This window comes from Macrobrachium nipponense, chromosome 14 (assembly GCF_015104395.2).
Source record: "Macrobrachium nipponense isolate FS-2020 chromosome 14, ASM1510439v2, whole genome shotgun sequence".
Taxonomy (NCBI): Eukaryota; Metazoa; Arthropoda; class Malacostraca; order Decapoda; family Palaemonidae; genus Macrobrachium; species Macrobrachium nipponense.
Genome location: NC_087207.1, coordinates 62682097 through 62698797, shown reverse-complemented (window position 1 = coordinate 62698797; position 16701 = coordinate 62682097). Strand labels below are relative to the sequence as shown.

Below are 16701 nucleotides of genomic sequence, written 5' to 3'. Positions count from 1 at the left end.
GTCAGACACAATAGGTAAAATAGTCCTGGTTTGACTGGGACTTCTGGCTAACAGGTAACAGTCATATTTGTATATAGTATACTAACATTTAGTGAAATTTGTTCTCAGATATACATCTGGGTCCAACATTTCCCATTAGTATTTCCTTTTTACCTGCATTTCTGAATTAAAATTCCCAGTAGCTGTCTGGATAATAACTTGTTCTTCTGATTAAAAGTGCCAAGTAGTTTTTCCCCTTTTTAACCAGCATTATGATTATGGCTGGACTATGTATTAATGATCTTGAGTTTACTGTATAATATTTCAATCTTACCTTCACTTTAGCTCCAAGAGTTAAATCCTGTCGCCTCTTTCTCATGAATGCGAAATCTTCAGTCATTTGCATTTCACTGGCACTTACCTTTCCTGTGCCTTTCATCTTTTTTTTCCTCTGAAATTCATAATTAATTCATATAAATAATGCTTCTTTAAAATGCTTACTGGTATAGTGTAAAACCTTTATATGTTGATGAGAACTTTAATTCAAATTTCCTAACCTGTACAAAAGTCAAATTAATTTACATGTGCTGTCCAGCACTGATCATGTGATGAGTGAATGAATGTAATGCACTTAGAATCAATGGGAACTTGCACTCTGAAATTCACAATAAATTTATTTTTATTATAAAATTCAGGATCTTATAGTATGCATCACTTCTGCCAAAATCTCTTCCACCCCATCTCTAAAGAGAAATTCCTATGCTCAGTTGCCTCCTTCCTAAACTTTCAAATGACTCAGTTTACTAACGTACTTTTCTTCACTCTATCTACATGGCCAAACCATCTTAAAACACAATGATTCACACTTTCATTTATACTTCAATCTTTATTGCAGCTTTACTGCATCTCTGCAATTCTTTCTTTTAATTTATCTCATCATATAAACAATTACATACTGTGTTCTCAACAGTTTCAACATTTTCCCCTTTTGCATTCAACATAAAAACTTCACCTCCATTAAAGATAACTGGCTCACTAATCCCTTCATAGACCCTCATTTCTTCTACATACACTAATCTTCTCTTCCAATTCTTATACATATACTCTGCTCCCTTCTTTTCTTCACATTCTGTAATTTGCCCACATCCATTACATTTACAACACTCCCAAATACTTCTCCTGTCATCCATCAAAAGTCTGCTCTACCTCCTTGGCTTCCTTTTACTCACATAACTGCACTTCTTAACACTGATTTTCTTGGTAAGTTTGTAGCATGGCTATTTAGGAATTTTAGTCACATACACTGTAACACTTTATATATTCATAAATATTAAACCACAAATTTTGTTTAATATCCACATAACTATACCTCAGGAATAACTTACAATCAAGGGAGATTTTAAGTGATTAGTATTTCATCAATAGTGGGGTTCAAACCAATGCATGGTTTAGAAGCAACAAGAATCAGTGACTTTAACCACTGAGCCATCAAGGGAGGTATAAACAGATATCAACTCTGCTGTACATATGCCCATCGAATTCAGGTATTCATAAATATCAAGACAAATTTTGCTTAACATCCAGTTCACAACACCTTGGGAATAACTTACACCCAAGGAGAATTATAAGTGATAAATGCTTCATCGTCAGTGAGACCGAACTGCTGAATACACTGACTGATAACAGAACCATCACGAGAAGTATAAGCTGATACTGACTCTGCTGTACATATGCCTGTTCAATTCAGGTTTTGTACTTAGAATTGATATCAACCCACCTCCACCATGATAGCCGATTGGTAAGTCTGTACCACAATGCAAAATACAGTATGAATTTATGTTTAGGAATCCTGTCTCTAATAACCACTCCATACACTCGAAGACTTCTTTGAAAGAAACATTTCTGAAGAAGGCTAACAGTGTATGCACCTTTTGGATGTCATGTGACTTAGGAAGGGAGTGACGGTGTGCCTTTTTAATGAGGGTCAATAAAATAATTCTCAGCCCATGTAGGGAGAGTGGTTTGGGCTTCGGTGTAGGAAAAATACGACCATCTGGGATGTTTGTCATGATATCTAAGTAAACCTTAAGTGCTTGAACCAAGCATAATATTTTATATGAAATCCAGACAGTCCCCAACTATCGGCAGACTCGGTTAATGGCGATCCAGTTTCATGGCACTTGTCTAGTGCCATAAAATTGGTGATTTATGGCACCATGACAGGCTGAGTTTCAGTTATCAGCACCATAAGGTGCCGATATTGAGTTATGTCACCAATGACCAGTTATCGGTGCCAAGAACCGAAACTCTGTGCCATAAGCGCCATAAATCGCTGAGTTTCGGTTAATGGTGGTTTTTGCTTATCAGCACCCTGCCGAGAACAGAACCCCCACCCATAACAGGGGACTGCCTGTGTTGAATTCCTTTATCAGAAAGAGGGTTTTCCCTTTAAAAAAAATCCTCATTCCTGATGATAGGCCAGGAGAAAACAGCAAATGATAACTAAGTGGTGAATGTTGTCCTTGTCTAAGAGAGCCAAGTGTATGCTAACATGAGCTCCTAATGAAAGCAGTTAAGAAGACTGCCTTTTGCAGCACGTGAATTATAGCTGTATTGGGCCTATGAACTGAGGGAATGAAAGGAGTCTAAGAACCTTATTCATGGATCAGGTAATGGGAAAACTTCCTGGTGCTAACCTCTGCAGTGTAAAAGAATGGAGAAGAGAATTAACAATTTCTATTAGCTCACCGAGATAACGGATTAAAGCATCCAAGCCTATCCCGCTATAAAAGAAACTCATATTTTGTTGTATAAATAAGTGAATCTGTTTTTGGTATAAAATCCAGGTATACTTACACCCTGTACCCCTTAAAATACTGTAAAATGCTTATAACTGTACTGTAACAGTTCACTGCCTAAACTGGCATTTTTATGATAAAACAAATTTTTTTTATAATACCTACCCATTAATTACTTAGCAAACAATTTCTTGCCTCGGCAGCTTGAAGATTAAAATATTCGTGGGTGACGCTTCACACGTTAATCAGGGATTTGGCTAAGGTGTTTACCCAAACACCTTAGCCTAATCCCCGATTAACGTCCAACAAAAGACATCTCCCAAGGACACAGGTGTTTACGAAATACCATGCCTGAACTGTGACCAATCTTACATAAGATTTACAGGAAAATCACTTCCCCAGAGATTAATACAACATAAACGGTCAGTTAGGTATGGACAACAGAACTCAGCTATTTTCAACCATATAAATGAACATAGCCACAGAATACACTGGAATTTGTCACATATAATTTATAGCAGCAACTGCTGGTACAAGAGTCAGATGATGGAATCAGCCTTGATTAAACAGAGACAGGTAATGAACATCTCAAAGGGCGCATGGGATTCAGATGTCATTGACAAAGTTTTAATTCAACCAATGCTTAAGAGGATTAAAGGAAGATTATCAGCAGGAGTGACTTAAACTGGCTTACCTGTGGATGGATCTCTTGGTATAAATACCACCTTTTCTGTAACTTTTCTCATTCATCTTCCTGAAGAGAGAGACAGCAGTCTCTGAAAGATATTATTTTCTCTCTATATTTTGGCATTTTTATGGGCTCCTTAATTATCTGTTGTTAGTCCACTGCAGGACAAAGGCCTCAGACACATCCTTCCACTCTCTTCTGTTTATGGTCTTTCTATACCAATCTATACCCGCAAATTTTTCTTAGCTTGTCCACCCATTGTCTTCTCTTCCTTCCCCTGCTTCGTTTGCAATCTCTAGGGACCCATTCTGTTATTCTTTTTGTCCATCTATTATTTTACATTCTTATTATATGTCCTCCCATGCCCATTTCTTTTTCTTACTTCTTATTAGAATATCCTCTACTTTAGTTTTCTCTCATATCCATGTTGCTCTTTTTCTGTCTCTTAGTGTTATAGCTTTTGAGTTGTAACAAGCTTTTGTTCTAAGGCTTTAGTGAGGCTCCAAGTTTCTGATGCATAAGTTAATACTGGTAGGACCATCTGATTAAATACTTTTCTTTTTAGAGAAAGTGGCATTTTACTTTTCACAATCTCATTTTGTTTATCAAAATGCTTATCGTTCTTTTAAATTTGGTCTCGTCCTGGGGAAACACTGTCTGTCCTAAATACATACATTCATTAAGAATCTCTAGGTTTGTCCATAACCCTTATTTGATGTCTCTCTGGATTTTCATTTAACATTTATTTTTACTCATATTCATTTTCATTCCTACATTTCTGCTTTCTCTATTCAAATCTTCTATCATCTTTTGTAATTCCTCCCCTGATTCACTGAGTAGAACTATGTCATCTGCAAATCTTAAGTTTTAAGGTACTATGGAAACTGGTGCCACTACCATATTCCAGACTGTCTCCTGACTTGACTTGTGGTCCACTGCAATAGCCAGGATTGTTTCGGATCAAACTGAGGGAGGTTTAGTCAGCTCTTCACCCTTGACTAGGCTGTTGCAGTCCAAGGCAAAGGCTATTTCATACCAAGGCCATCTTAGTGACCTTGTGGACCAACCTTCTCCTGGCCAGAAGGGACATGGCATTGTCGAAGGTGGCAGGGTTGCCGGACTCCGAGTCTTTGTCGGCTCTTCGGAATGGGAACCTACTTGATTCTGTTTCTGTTTCCTCTAACAGAGTTGGAAGATGCAACTGACCAGCGACAGGCTGATACTAAGGATAGGCTAGTATATCGGGCAGTTTCTAAGTCGAAGTCTCGTTCACACTGTCCTCCCTCTCCTCCTCTGTAATCAGGAGGAGGAGAAGACTCATGTGCCAGTATAGGTTCCTGCGCCAATGGATGGCTCCTGTGCCAATAGGTGCTCCTGAATCCCTACCAACATCAAAGGAAACACAATACCCTCCTCCATACAAGAAGGTTGCACATGCGCCGAAAGACACCTAGGTGCAAACCGTTTCTTGGAGCCAGAGGTGAAAGCAGAGAAAGGATCTGGAGAGGGAAACATGAGAGGATAAAGAACCGGTGCCAACAGACGCTCAAAACTTTTCCTTTGTGCTACCTCTTCAGGCAGACATCTAGAGGACAACTTCCTCACTTTTCAGCAGACAAGACTCAAGTACAAAACGCCATTGGTGTCTGGGGGAAGACTTCTCGGAGTTCAATCCACTTAAGGAGAGTTGAGACTCCTTGGAGATGCCTTTCCAATGGTGCTCTGTTACAGTCTGGGACTTTTCAACGGGACCGCCTGAGGGGGCGACTGCTTGTAGGCAGACCCTGCTGACCTCCCTTGGGCTACCAGTATGACTCCTCCCAGGGGCTGGGGAGTTTGACAGGGACCTTTGCCTAGGATAATCAGCAGGATGAACAGCCACCTCCTCCACAACACTAACACTGGCACTCATTTTACCACCTACCTTCTCCATTAGTGTCTCAACAGACGCTCCTAATGTCTCCATCGCCTGTAACATAATAGACAATTTTAGGTCAACTCGTGCTTCGAGACTGGCAACAGCATTGTGATTGGGCGCTAAAGAGTCAGGGTTAGGACTAGGTTGATTAGGAGAGGGGGAAGATTAAACAGAAGACGAAGGAGAGAAAGTACCAACAGTTATAACCTGACTATCTAACTGTTTCTTAGTGATTCCTCTAGAAGCAGCCTTCTCTTTTTGTCTCTTTCCAACTTACTCAAATGGCTAGTTAAGGTCTTCCATGTTTTGTCATCCCAATCAACACATTCCCCACAAGTCAAAGTCGGTGTCCAAGATTGACCCCTACACTGAATGCAAACTGAATGCAGATCATAACAGCCCTTAATGAGCCTAGTATTGCAGCATTTGCAGCAATACCTAGCGTGTACTATAAGAACCGGTATCGGATATGCCTAATACTTGCTAACTCAAACAAAAGCAAAACTTTAACTATTTTGCCAAACTCCTAACAATAACTAAATAATTTTGCCGAAAAGGCTACCAAAACAACAGAGTATGTACTTCACTAAACATCCACAGATATTCAATAACAAGTACGTAATTCCAAAATTCCTGCTGCTACTGAACTAGCTATTGACAGCACCAGCCGGCAGAAACAACTGTCTTTTCCGTGCAGAGTTGGTTCCTATATCCCACAGTAGAGGGTGAGGGGTATTGCCTAGCCAAGACACATAGCGCTGCTGCAAATTTCAAAATTCTAGCTGCCAATGGTTTAGAAACTATAGCTATGTAACTACTTGGTAAGTTGCATACATAAAATTGATGTATTTTCATAACTTCGGTTTGAATTTGTGCACAAACCTACCTTAATTTTAATTTTTCTTCCTTTTTTTGGTCTCAGTTTTGGGAGTTGAACTTCCTTTCTCTCTTGTTCTTGTGTATTTTCTGTAGTTTCTGAGTCATTAGCTGTATGATCATTCATTTCTATTTTCATTAAAAGATCTTCATTTGAAGAACCTGTAAAGGCTGGCAAAGGGTCCAGTTTTGTCACAGGTGAACATTTTGTGACATCATTTACTTCCATTCCTGTAACTAATATAGAAAATTTTAATACTAAACTCATTACTACAAGAATATACTGTAATCATAACTCAAATTCAACTTACCTTTCTGACTTCTGTAAACTACTCTCTTTAGTTTATGGTGATAAAAATACATTTTTAAAAAATATAACCAATTTTTTTGTGCAAACTCATCACTCTACTGTAGCCCTGATGAGTGTGCCTGCTAATTAGCCAGACACTCTAAACACTGAATAGATTTAACCTCGTTGTCTGAACATCTGAGTTACAATGGTGACAACATTTTAAGTGATATTTGACTTTACTGCAAGACAGGTACATATATTGAAAGAAGAGCACAAATAGTTTCTTGTAAAGTGGTGCGTTTGTACCAAAAATTAAATTTTGAAATAAAATAGTATATTTCTGGGCCTATCCTGTGTTGCTTCGTGAAATGATTCCTATAGCACTCATTTCTAAGGTATAAATATTGCTAGATATACTAGAGAAAAAAGCTATATGGTTATGCCAGAGTTTCCTGGCTCGCTCACCCTTATCTAGGGTGTCGGTATGGAAACTAGGGCGTGTGTAACCAGTATCAGAGGTCCCCTGCCACTTAGTCTCTTCCTTTCTCAATATCCTTCGTCTACAGAGAAGCCGTTCTAGGCCATCTACCGCCCGCCACTGCTACATCTAGAGTCTTGTTTACCATTCCTGTAGATAGCACTGCTAACGCCACACGTGTTGTGTTTTTGCGCTGTGTTATTCTTTATGAATTCACCCTTTATTATCATAGCTGAACGTCAGGAAACTTCTGCATCTAAGTTGAGTACTGTAATTAATGTTTAATCATGTTTTAAGGTATCGATGGGCTTTATAAACGTGTTTATTTTGGTTATATGTATGAGCGGACGCCTGCATGACGCCGCTCCCAGGCAGCCATTTCGTGCATCGCTACCTGCGTATATTTACGCTCATGTCGCACCCAATTGGTCTCCCATACTAATTGGAGTCGCCTCTTTTGGATATATTAGCAGTTCCTCAGATATTGTTTATAGATGTTTTGCATTTTTAATCCTGACGTTAATTTTATGTCCAATCGCGGGGGATACTAGCCTACCGAGCCGAGCCGCATGCTCTCGGAAGGTAGCCTAGACCTGGTAGTCCTATTATACATCCGTTAGGTTGGTCTCCCAACCATTAATTTACCTAGATGGTGTATTATATTCTACTTAGTATATTAGTCTCTTTAATAAGAGACTTCTTTGTTAGTATACAGAAGAGCCTTGGCCCTTACCGTAGCCTATACATGATGGTCCATGAGCCACCCTGGTCTTCCTGGCCATATCGGTTATAGAATTCGATTTGGCAAGCTAGGCTAGCTGCTCAGAGCCTTCCTGGCTAACCTGTTCAGGTCGTTTCGATTTGTGAGGGTTAGGCCAGCCGCTCGAGAGGACTCATTGCTTTCTCTCTCTCTCCATCTCCCTTCCCTTCCCTCTCATGTCTCCCCCGCGTCAGGACTATACAGTAAGTCCTCGGGTTACGCCGGTCTCGACTTACGATGTTTCGTGGTTACAAATGCGCCCCCATAAAAATATAAAAAATAATATTATGCGTCGTTCCGTCTTACGCGGTTTAGCGTCGTAAGCGACGTAAACAAACGTGAACTAGTTCCGGGCGCACGGTGGAAGAATACGCTTTGTGGGGGAGAGGACGGCGTCGCTTCGCTACGCTCATTCCTCGCCCATACGCCATTTTGATTGTTTACGCTGCCTCTCTCTCCCTCGTGTTGTATCGTTTTTGTAACTTTTTGCTCTTTGTTATGGCTCCCAAGCGCAAGGCAGACTCTTCTGATGGTAGTGCATCGAAGAAAAGAAAGGCCATCACCATGGAAATTAAAGTGGACATTATAAAGCGATCTGAGAAGGGAGAAATGCCAACAAACATTGGCCGCTCGCTTGGCCTTAGCCGTTCGACCGTTGCTACCATTATCAAAGATAAAGAGCGCATCGTTGAACATGTGAAAGGATCTGCTCCTATGAAAGCGACAGTGATAACCAAGCAGCGTAGTGGTCTAATAATTGAAATGGAAAGGTTATTGGTGCTTTGGTTGGAAGACCAAAATCAACGGCGTATCCCAGTCAGCCTTATGGTGATTCAGGAGAAGGCGAAAAGATTGTTTGAAGCGTTGAAAAAAGAAAAGGGGGAGGGAAGTGAAAGTGAAGAGTTTGTGGCTAGTAGGGGTTGGTTTATGCGATTTAAGGCTCGGGCCAATTACCATAACCTTAAAGTGCAAGGTGAAGCTGCTAGTGGGGATGAGAAAGCAGCGAGTGAATTTCCTAAAGCGTTGTCTGAGATAATTAAGGAGGGGGGTTATTCTGCTCAGCAAGTGTTTAACGTGGATGAGACAGGTTTGTTTTGGAAGCGTATGCCTAACCGCACTTACATCGCCAAGGAGGCGAAGTCAGCACCCGGTCATAAAGCCAGCAAGGAGAGGCTAACTTTACTTCTTGGGGGTAATGCTGCTGGCAACTTCAAACTGAAGCCCTTGTTGGTGTATCAGGCTGAAAATCCAAGGGCACTCAAGGGCATTTGGAAGGGTCAACTACCAGTAATTTGGAAGTCCAACAAGAAGGCATGGGTGACACTTGCAGTGTTTGAGGACTGGTTCGTAAACCATTTTGTTCCAAGTGTGGAGCGGTATTGCGCCTCCAAGGGTATCCCCTTTAAGATGTTGCTAGTGCTGGACAATGCCCCTGGACACCCTGCCCAGCTGGGAGACTTCAACCCTAATGTCAAGGTGGTTTACCTTCCACCTAATACCACGGCCCTTTTACAGCCTATGGACCAAGGAGTGATTGCTTCGTTCAAGGCCTACTACCTACGAAGGACAATTGCTATGGCTTTACAGGCAACTGAAACCAAGAAGGACTTGACTCTGAAGGACTTTTGGAAATCCTACAACATCCTTGATGCTGTAAAGAACATTGCTGATTCCTGGGAGGAGGGTTAAGCAAACAAACATGAATGGTCTGGAAGAAAATTTGTCCTCAATTTGTGAATGATTTCCATGGGTTTGAGGACACAGTTCAGCAAGTTGTCAAGAACGTTGTTGCCCTGAGTAAGGAAATCAATTTGGAGATGGAGGTTGATGATGTTACAGAGCTGCTGGAGTCTCATGGCAAGGAGTTATCTGCTGAGGACCTGATACAACTGGAGAAGCAGATGATAGAGGATGAAGAAGAAGCACCCACCCCAGAGCCTAAGGCTTTCACAAGGAAGGACTTGGCAAGAGGTTTTGCAGAGTTGCAGCAAGCGTTGGCAACTTTTGAGGCTCAGGATCCCAACTTGGACAGGTTCACTAGGTTTCCAGAGGCATCATGGATTTGATGCAGTGTTACAAGGAGATCTTGGATGAAAAGAGGTTGCTCTCTGTTCAGACTAACCTGGAGCAGTATTTTAAGAAGGTTGAGAGGCCTGCAAGAGCTCCTGTACCCTCTACCTCAGCTGCCTCTGCTAATCCAGACTCGCCTGCCCCACAATCTCCAGCACCTTCTGAATGTTCTGCTAACCCAGACTCGCCTGCCCCAGCATCTCCAGCACCTTCTGTAGGTTCTGCCTCACCTCAAGACTCACCTGCCCCAGCATCTCCAGTATGTTCTGCCTCACCTCAAGACTCACCTGCCCCAACATCTTCTGGAGGTTCTTTTTCTCTTCACTAACCTCCCCCAGTCTCTCCAGCACCGCAGCTTCCTCTCCAGTGTGCAAGCCAACCAAATTAATAAAGGTAAGGAATTGTTCTCTCGTTGTTATTGATACGTATTTACATTAAATCATGTGGTATTTTTTAATGTTCCGACTTACGCTGAAAATCGTGTTACGATGCATCTTAAGAACGGATCAACGTCGTAACTCGAGGACCCCCTGTATATGTATTTTTATTATTATTATCCGAATGATACGGATATTGTGTTATGTTGCGCATTTTGCATGTGTTAGTAGGCCTATAGGCCTACTGCTCCTGATCAGTTGGGCCATGACCTACCGCGTGGTTGTACACCTGGCTGGCCACCTCTCTAGTCGACCTCCCTCCCCCTGCACCCACCTCGGTGGGGGAACGCGGCTCGCCTCACGCTATTCCAGGTAGCCGACCCGAGCCTCTCACATAAGGGGGGGGGGTAGGAAGTACGGTCGGGGGGTAGGACCACCGCGTCATGCTCAGTATGGGTGATAGGGGGTTGCCCGCTCGGGCGAGCCTTGGTTGGCCACCTGGCTCGTCAGGACGATGCGCTCTCCGGGCCACTAGGTCACGTCCCCTATCCACGGTCCTACTTCACCAGAGCTATCCTCCCGCTCCAGCGGGACCGGCTCCGGCTCCAAGGTATTGGCTATACGAATAGCTATGATCCTTTACTCGACCAGACTCAGGCTCGTTTCGATTTGCGAGGGTTAGGCCAGCTGCTCGAGAGGATTCATTGCTTTCTCTCTCTCTCCATCTCCCTTCCCTTCCCTCTCACGTCTCCCCCGCGTCAGGACTACATATGTATTTTTATTATTATTATCCGAATGATACGGATATTGTGTTATGTTGCGCATTTTGCATGTGTTAGTAGGCCTATAGGCCTACTGCTCCTGATCAGTTGGGCCATGACCTACCACGTGGTTGTACACCTGGCTGGTAAGGTCTCCAACTGATCGCGTGCGGGCCACCCCTCTAGTCGACCTCCCTCCCCCTGCGCCCACCTCGGTGGGGGAACGCGGCTCGCCTCACGCTACTCCAGGTAGCCGACCCGAGCCTCTCGCATATGGGGTGGGGGGGGGGGGGGGAGTACTGTCGGAGGGTAGGTCCACCGCGTCATGCTCAGTATGGGTGGTAGGTCCACCGCGTCATACTCACTATGGGTGGTAGGGGGGTGCCCGCTCGGGCGAACCTTGGTTGGCCACCTGGCTCGTCAGGACGGTGCGCTCTCCGGGCCACTAAGTCACGTCCCCTATCCACGGTCCTACTTCACCAGACCTATCCTCCCGCTCCGGCGGGACCGGGACTCCGGCTCCAAGGTATTGGCTATACGAATAGCTATGATCCTTTACTCGACCAAACTCAGGCTAAGGTTTTACCGATTTCCCTGATCTGTTCTTACGAAGCCGGACCCGGGGTAGAATAGCTAGGTGTAAGAGGACCTGACGCTGGGAATGATCCACCATGGTTGGAACAGTTAGTTACGCACATATACTAGTTATGACTAGTAAGATATCTTATCCTATTATATACTTCAGGCTTGTTTACTACGGCGGATAACCTACTCCGCCGGGTATTCAGAACCGAGGTACCATGTTATCACTAGCTCCCTCGCCTTGTTTGCCATTCTTGGATTGTCACATCTATCCCGCACCCTGGTGGGAAGGGAAAATAGGCTTGAGACTCAATCTTAGTTGACTAGATTGAACGTCTCCGGTGCCAACGGAGTCAGGCCAGGTCTTCCTTACCCTGCCCCGTTCCATCAGGCCTATACCTTTACTTTCATGTCAAGAACAATGACTAGTCCTCGGAGCTGGTGAGAAACAGGGATGCATGAAATTTTACTCGTTAAGAAGGCATGCCCCACCAGATACGTCTCCGGTGGGTCTAAATAGTGATACTCATGTATCATTCAACTTACAGATGGTGCGTTGCCTGGAGATGGGGTGTACCGCCGTTCTCCAAGAGCCCTGCGGGCACGTGGTGTGCCGGACCCACGCCGGATGTGCGGTACAGGTGAGATCTCTGCTGGTGTGGCACCATGAGGGGTGCGAGGTCTGCTACGGACTGATGAATGAAATCACCTCCGAGTCGGTACGTACCACCCTTAAAAATTATACAATGAGAATCAGATTGAATAAAATCACGTTGATACATACTAGACTAAGGATAGTTTTTAGTTTAAGTATTGAGATAACTCTCTCTTACAGAGTATTCAAGCCCTCAAGGATGCGGTGATGGCTACTCTGAAAGCCTGGGTCGGTGGCTTTGGCCGTAATGTGCTGTCCAAGGAGATGGCTTCCCTCATCTACCCCGGAGCAAAGAAGTCGGCAGCTGTAGAGGCGGAGGTAGCGGCCCCCATCATCGCCAGGATCCAGGCGGAGACCACGCCCTTACCGGACGACGATTTCGGCGAGGAGGTGTTAGGGGAAGTAGCGGCCTTGGACTTGGAGTGAGAGCCCATGGTTGTGGACAACCAGGGCGAAGGTAAGAATGTTGTCGAGGCAGGTAGTGTAGGGGCTCAAGGCTTGCCCTTTAGCCCATCTCATTCTTCTGCTACTACTACTTCTTCTTTCCAGGGATTCACCGGTAAGCTCCAGTCTGTTAGATACAAGGCGAGCTCGGTGATCCCTAAGGTGAAAAATCCTTCCACCTTTAAGGCTATTAAGAAGTCCTTGCCAAAACCAAGGTCCGGATCTAGCCGCGCCAGTATGCCATCGGCTCCCAATCCCGGTGCGGACTCGGCAGATGCTACTCCCCCTCCACAGGGGTCGAGAGCAAGAGGTCCAAAAGCTAGGGCCCAAGAATCTAGCTTTGACCCGGCGCCGTTCTCCTCGATCATGATGGAGCAGGTAGGGAACTTGGTTCAGACCAAGTTCCAGGAGATTTTCTCCCAGCTATCCTCCATTCTCGAGGCATCAGGACAGTCCATCTAATCCCTGACGGAGAGGATGATGACTTTGGAGACCCTAGTGGCGGGTATCCGGGAAAATATGGCAACAGGACAACCTCAGTCCGGACAGGTTACTCAACCCCTGTCGATGCCGGACTCCTCAAAGCTGCCCCCATTTAAAAACAATAACCCCTGGAGGCCAGCAGCATACGCTCCGTTCACGGACGGTGTGGCGGGATCACAAAAACAAGTAACCTCCCCACATAAACTTAACCTGTCTGGCTATCAAACCCACCCTCAATCACACTTTCACTTAACACTAAAAAACATAGCAGGACAAATGGCCCCAATACCTACATACAGAACAAAAAACACAAACAGGTACTCACCGCTGGCTTCTGATACCTAGGACTAGGCTGTGCTGTCGTCCACTGGATATAGGCTATAGGCTAGCCAACACACAACCACCGCCGACAACCAAACACAAATCAACCACCCGGGACCCACAACCCCACAAAAACTCAATAACCCAACAACTAAATGCAGATGAACACCAACCGCACAACCCCCAAATCTATCAAATAACACCCAAGCAACGAAACACCAAAGGAAAACTGCTGCCAAAACCAACACTGACTTGACCAGACGCCTCACTGTTTACAACTCTCGTAACAGACTTCCATTGACTACCTACAGAGTGCCACAACAGACATGCTTCCGACCGCCATCTAACCACTCCCATTCATTCTTCCACCAATCTCTCTCTCTCTCACAAACCCCTTTGGAGATGTTGTCAAATATAAACTAAAATTACTCCTCCATATTACCTCCCCCATTACATTTGACAACATCTCCTTACACTCACAACATCCTCACTAAATTGCCTTTCGCAACACCCAAGGATGCTCAGATGCAGGTCCCCTGGATCTTGTTTGAGGACCATCATACACTCTTTCAGTTACATCGCCATTCACTTCTTCCAAACCACTTTCTTTCAAACTCCCATTATCTCCCTCACTACCATACTCCCAAATTCCATTCACTACTTCACCGATGTCTTCCAACTCTGGTTTCAACATCTCCCCTATTTTGGCCACCAAACCACTCAGTTCATCCATACTTCTGTCAAACTCCTGCAAAGACTTATCCATCCTATCAACCACCTCCTCACTATTCAGTTTCCTTCTCACTGAAGTCTTACTTGTCCCTGTCAACTCAAACCCACATACACTACAAGTATCATTCATTCCCCCAAAGTCATCCGTAGCACACGCTTTATCAACCGTTTGCACCCTACCACCAACCCCTTTACCATGCCATTCACGCTTTTCCCTTCCACTTCCTCTCTCCACACTCTTCTGTTTTCTTCCATACTCAACCAACACCAACTGTCGATCTCCCAGACCAATTTGTTCACCAACAGTCGGCTCATACTTATTCACCCTCAACCACTCACTCATCGCATTCTCCCAAACATAGTGTGGTACTTCCCTCCACTTACGGAGCTGGTTATGGTGTGCCCTAACCTCATCCAGTCCCCCACCTACTCGCAATTTCCCCAAAACATAACTCAATCCACTCGGTCCCACTTCCAAAATCTCAAAAGGCCCTTCAAATTTCTCCCTTACTTTATTCACATTCATTCTTCCCATCTCAACCACCTCTTTCAACACCTTATCCCCAATCTTAAAACTCTCAAACCTTTCACTCGCTTTCTTCCACAAATCCCGATCACCTTCTGACAGACCCAACCGCGGTCTGACAATCCTTTCAAAATTCAACACATATTTACAAGAAGACATACCTATACTCTTCTGCAGTGTGGCGTTATATACCCAAACTGCACGTCCTACATACATATCCCAATCCTTGTCGCTCTTACTCATCATTCGCAAAATCTCAGTCATCGTCCTAACAGTCCTTTCAGCCAACCCATTCGCACTGGGCATATACGGAGTAGAATACACATGCACAATACCCCATTCCTTCAACATTTCTTCAAATTCCCATCCCACAAACTCAGGTCCATTATCACTCAACATTTTTGCCGGCTTACACACACACATGGGCAACATCACTTGACCCACCATTCGTGCAACAGTTTCACTCCTCTTATCTTTGATGGGAACCACATAAGCAAATTTACTCATGTGATCCACCATCACAATCATCCCCACGTGTCCTCTCGCAGTCCTGGGCAAAGAAACACAATCAATCACAAGCATTTCAAACGGCTCTTTCATCTGCAATCGCAACACAGGTGGACTTGCATGCACACTCTGATACTTTCCCCTCTGACAGTCTTCACACGTGACAGCCACATCCACACAAATCTTACTCAACCCAGGAGCATACAATCTCTCTCTCATGCATTCCCACAACTTATTTTTTCCCATATGCCCAAACCGATCATGCACCAACAAACACATACTCACAGCTGACTCAACAGAAAACACTGGCACATACACTTCCTTGTCATACACCCCTTCCTGATGCAAAAAGTACACTATGTTTTTTTGCACACCCAAACGTTTAGCAACCCTCTTATATACATCCAACTCACATGGCCAGTCTTCCACACGCACTCCTCCCAAAACACATTGTCGCAACACACTTATCTCCAGGCACTTATTTTGCATTTCCTCAATCTCTTCCTCACTCAACAGATCATTCTCACTCCTAGCAATATCAATCATACCCACAAAGTTTGCTACAAACACATTACCATCTTGAATCCTAGCTACTTGCCTGGCCCCCCTTTCTAAGAATTCCATTTCCTACATCTACGTCTATATCGTGGATCCTCAAAAAATCTATCCCTAATAAAAAACAAGATGGCATATCATTTTCTCCTATAACTATAAAGTTATAACCTTTAACCGTACCTCTTCCCATACTAAAACACTTCCTTGTCCTAACCCATGTATTCTCACACTTGTAGACTGCCTTTTCACTTCCCAATCACATCTCTCAAGTTCACTCACCACTGACCCACTCACCAAGGAAACTTGTGCCCCTGTGTCAACCAAACTACAATACTCACTATCATTTACTCGGACAAACGTCACCATTTTCCCTCGAGTCCCATGCATACACACATTCACTACCACGTCCACCTGGTTATCCACATCACAATCCTCCTCATCACATTCATCCTCAGCTAACTCCCCATTTCCACAATTCTGACTCAGATCCCCTTCACAGTCCCTTTTTGTAACCAACCAATTACAACCACGTTCCCCGCACTGAATCATCAAAACCCCACGTTCATTACCAGTACTCACCCTTCCTCGATATTCAACCGGTCTGTCCCATCCAAAATACAACAACACTTTTATTCCAAACAACTCAGCTACTGCTGACAACAATTCATACAACACTTCTCCTTGCCCACCTTGTTCCTCCGCACATGCCACTTCCTTCTGCACATCACTCATCAACTTCACTCGCAACTCATTCACACTACCGGGTACCTCTTCAACCAGACCCTTACCTTCCAAGTTTTTCAATGCTGAAAACAAACATTCACACATTCTGTCATTCCCTTCAAACCTCTCTTTTACAACCAACCCCTCAGGTACCATATTCGGATCCCAGTCACTTT

At 44.2% G+C, this 16701-nt stretch overlaps 1 protein-coding gene across 3 annotated transcripts in view; it reads right to left on the bottom strand.

Moving 5' to 3' along the window:
• LOC135226558 (tigger transposable element-derived protein 4-like) overlaps nucleotides 1-16701 on the bottom strand; it is a 102466-nt gene that overhangs the window by 59561 nt on the left and 26204 nt on the right. For 2 of the 3 annotated variants that reach the window (XM_064266229.1, XM_064266230.1), the window contains exons 2-3: nucleotides 6270-6496; nucleotides 314-430 (exon numbers count right to left, since the gene is read on the bottom strand). In XM_064266229.1, coding sequence (XP_064122299.1) covers nucleotides 314-430; nucleotides 6270-6488 — 336 coding nt within the window. In that variant the 5' untranslated portion in view covers nucleotides 6489-6496. The remainder of the gene's footprint in view (nucleotides 1-313; nucleotides 431-6269; nucleotides 6497-16701) is intronic. The other variant, XM_064266231.1, reaches the window with a different exon arrangement.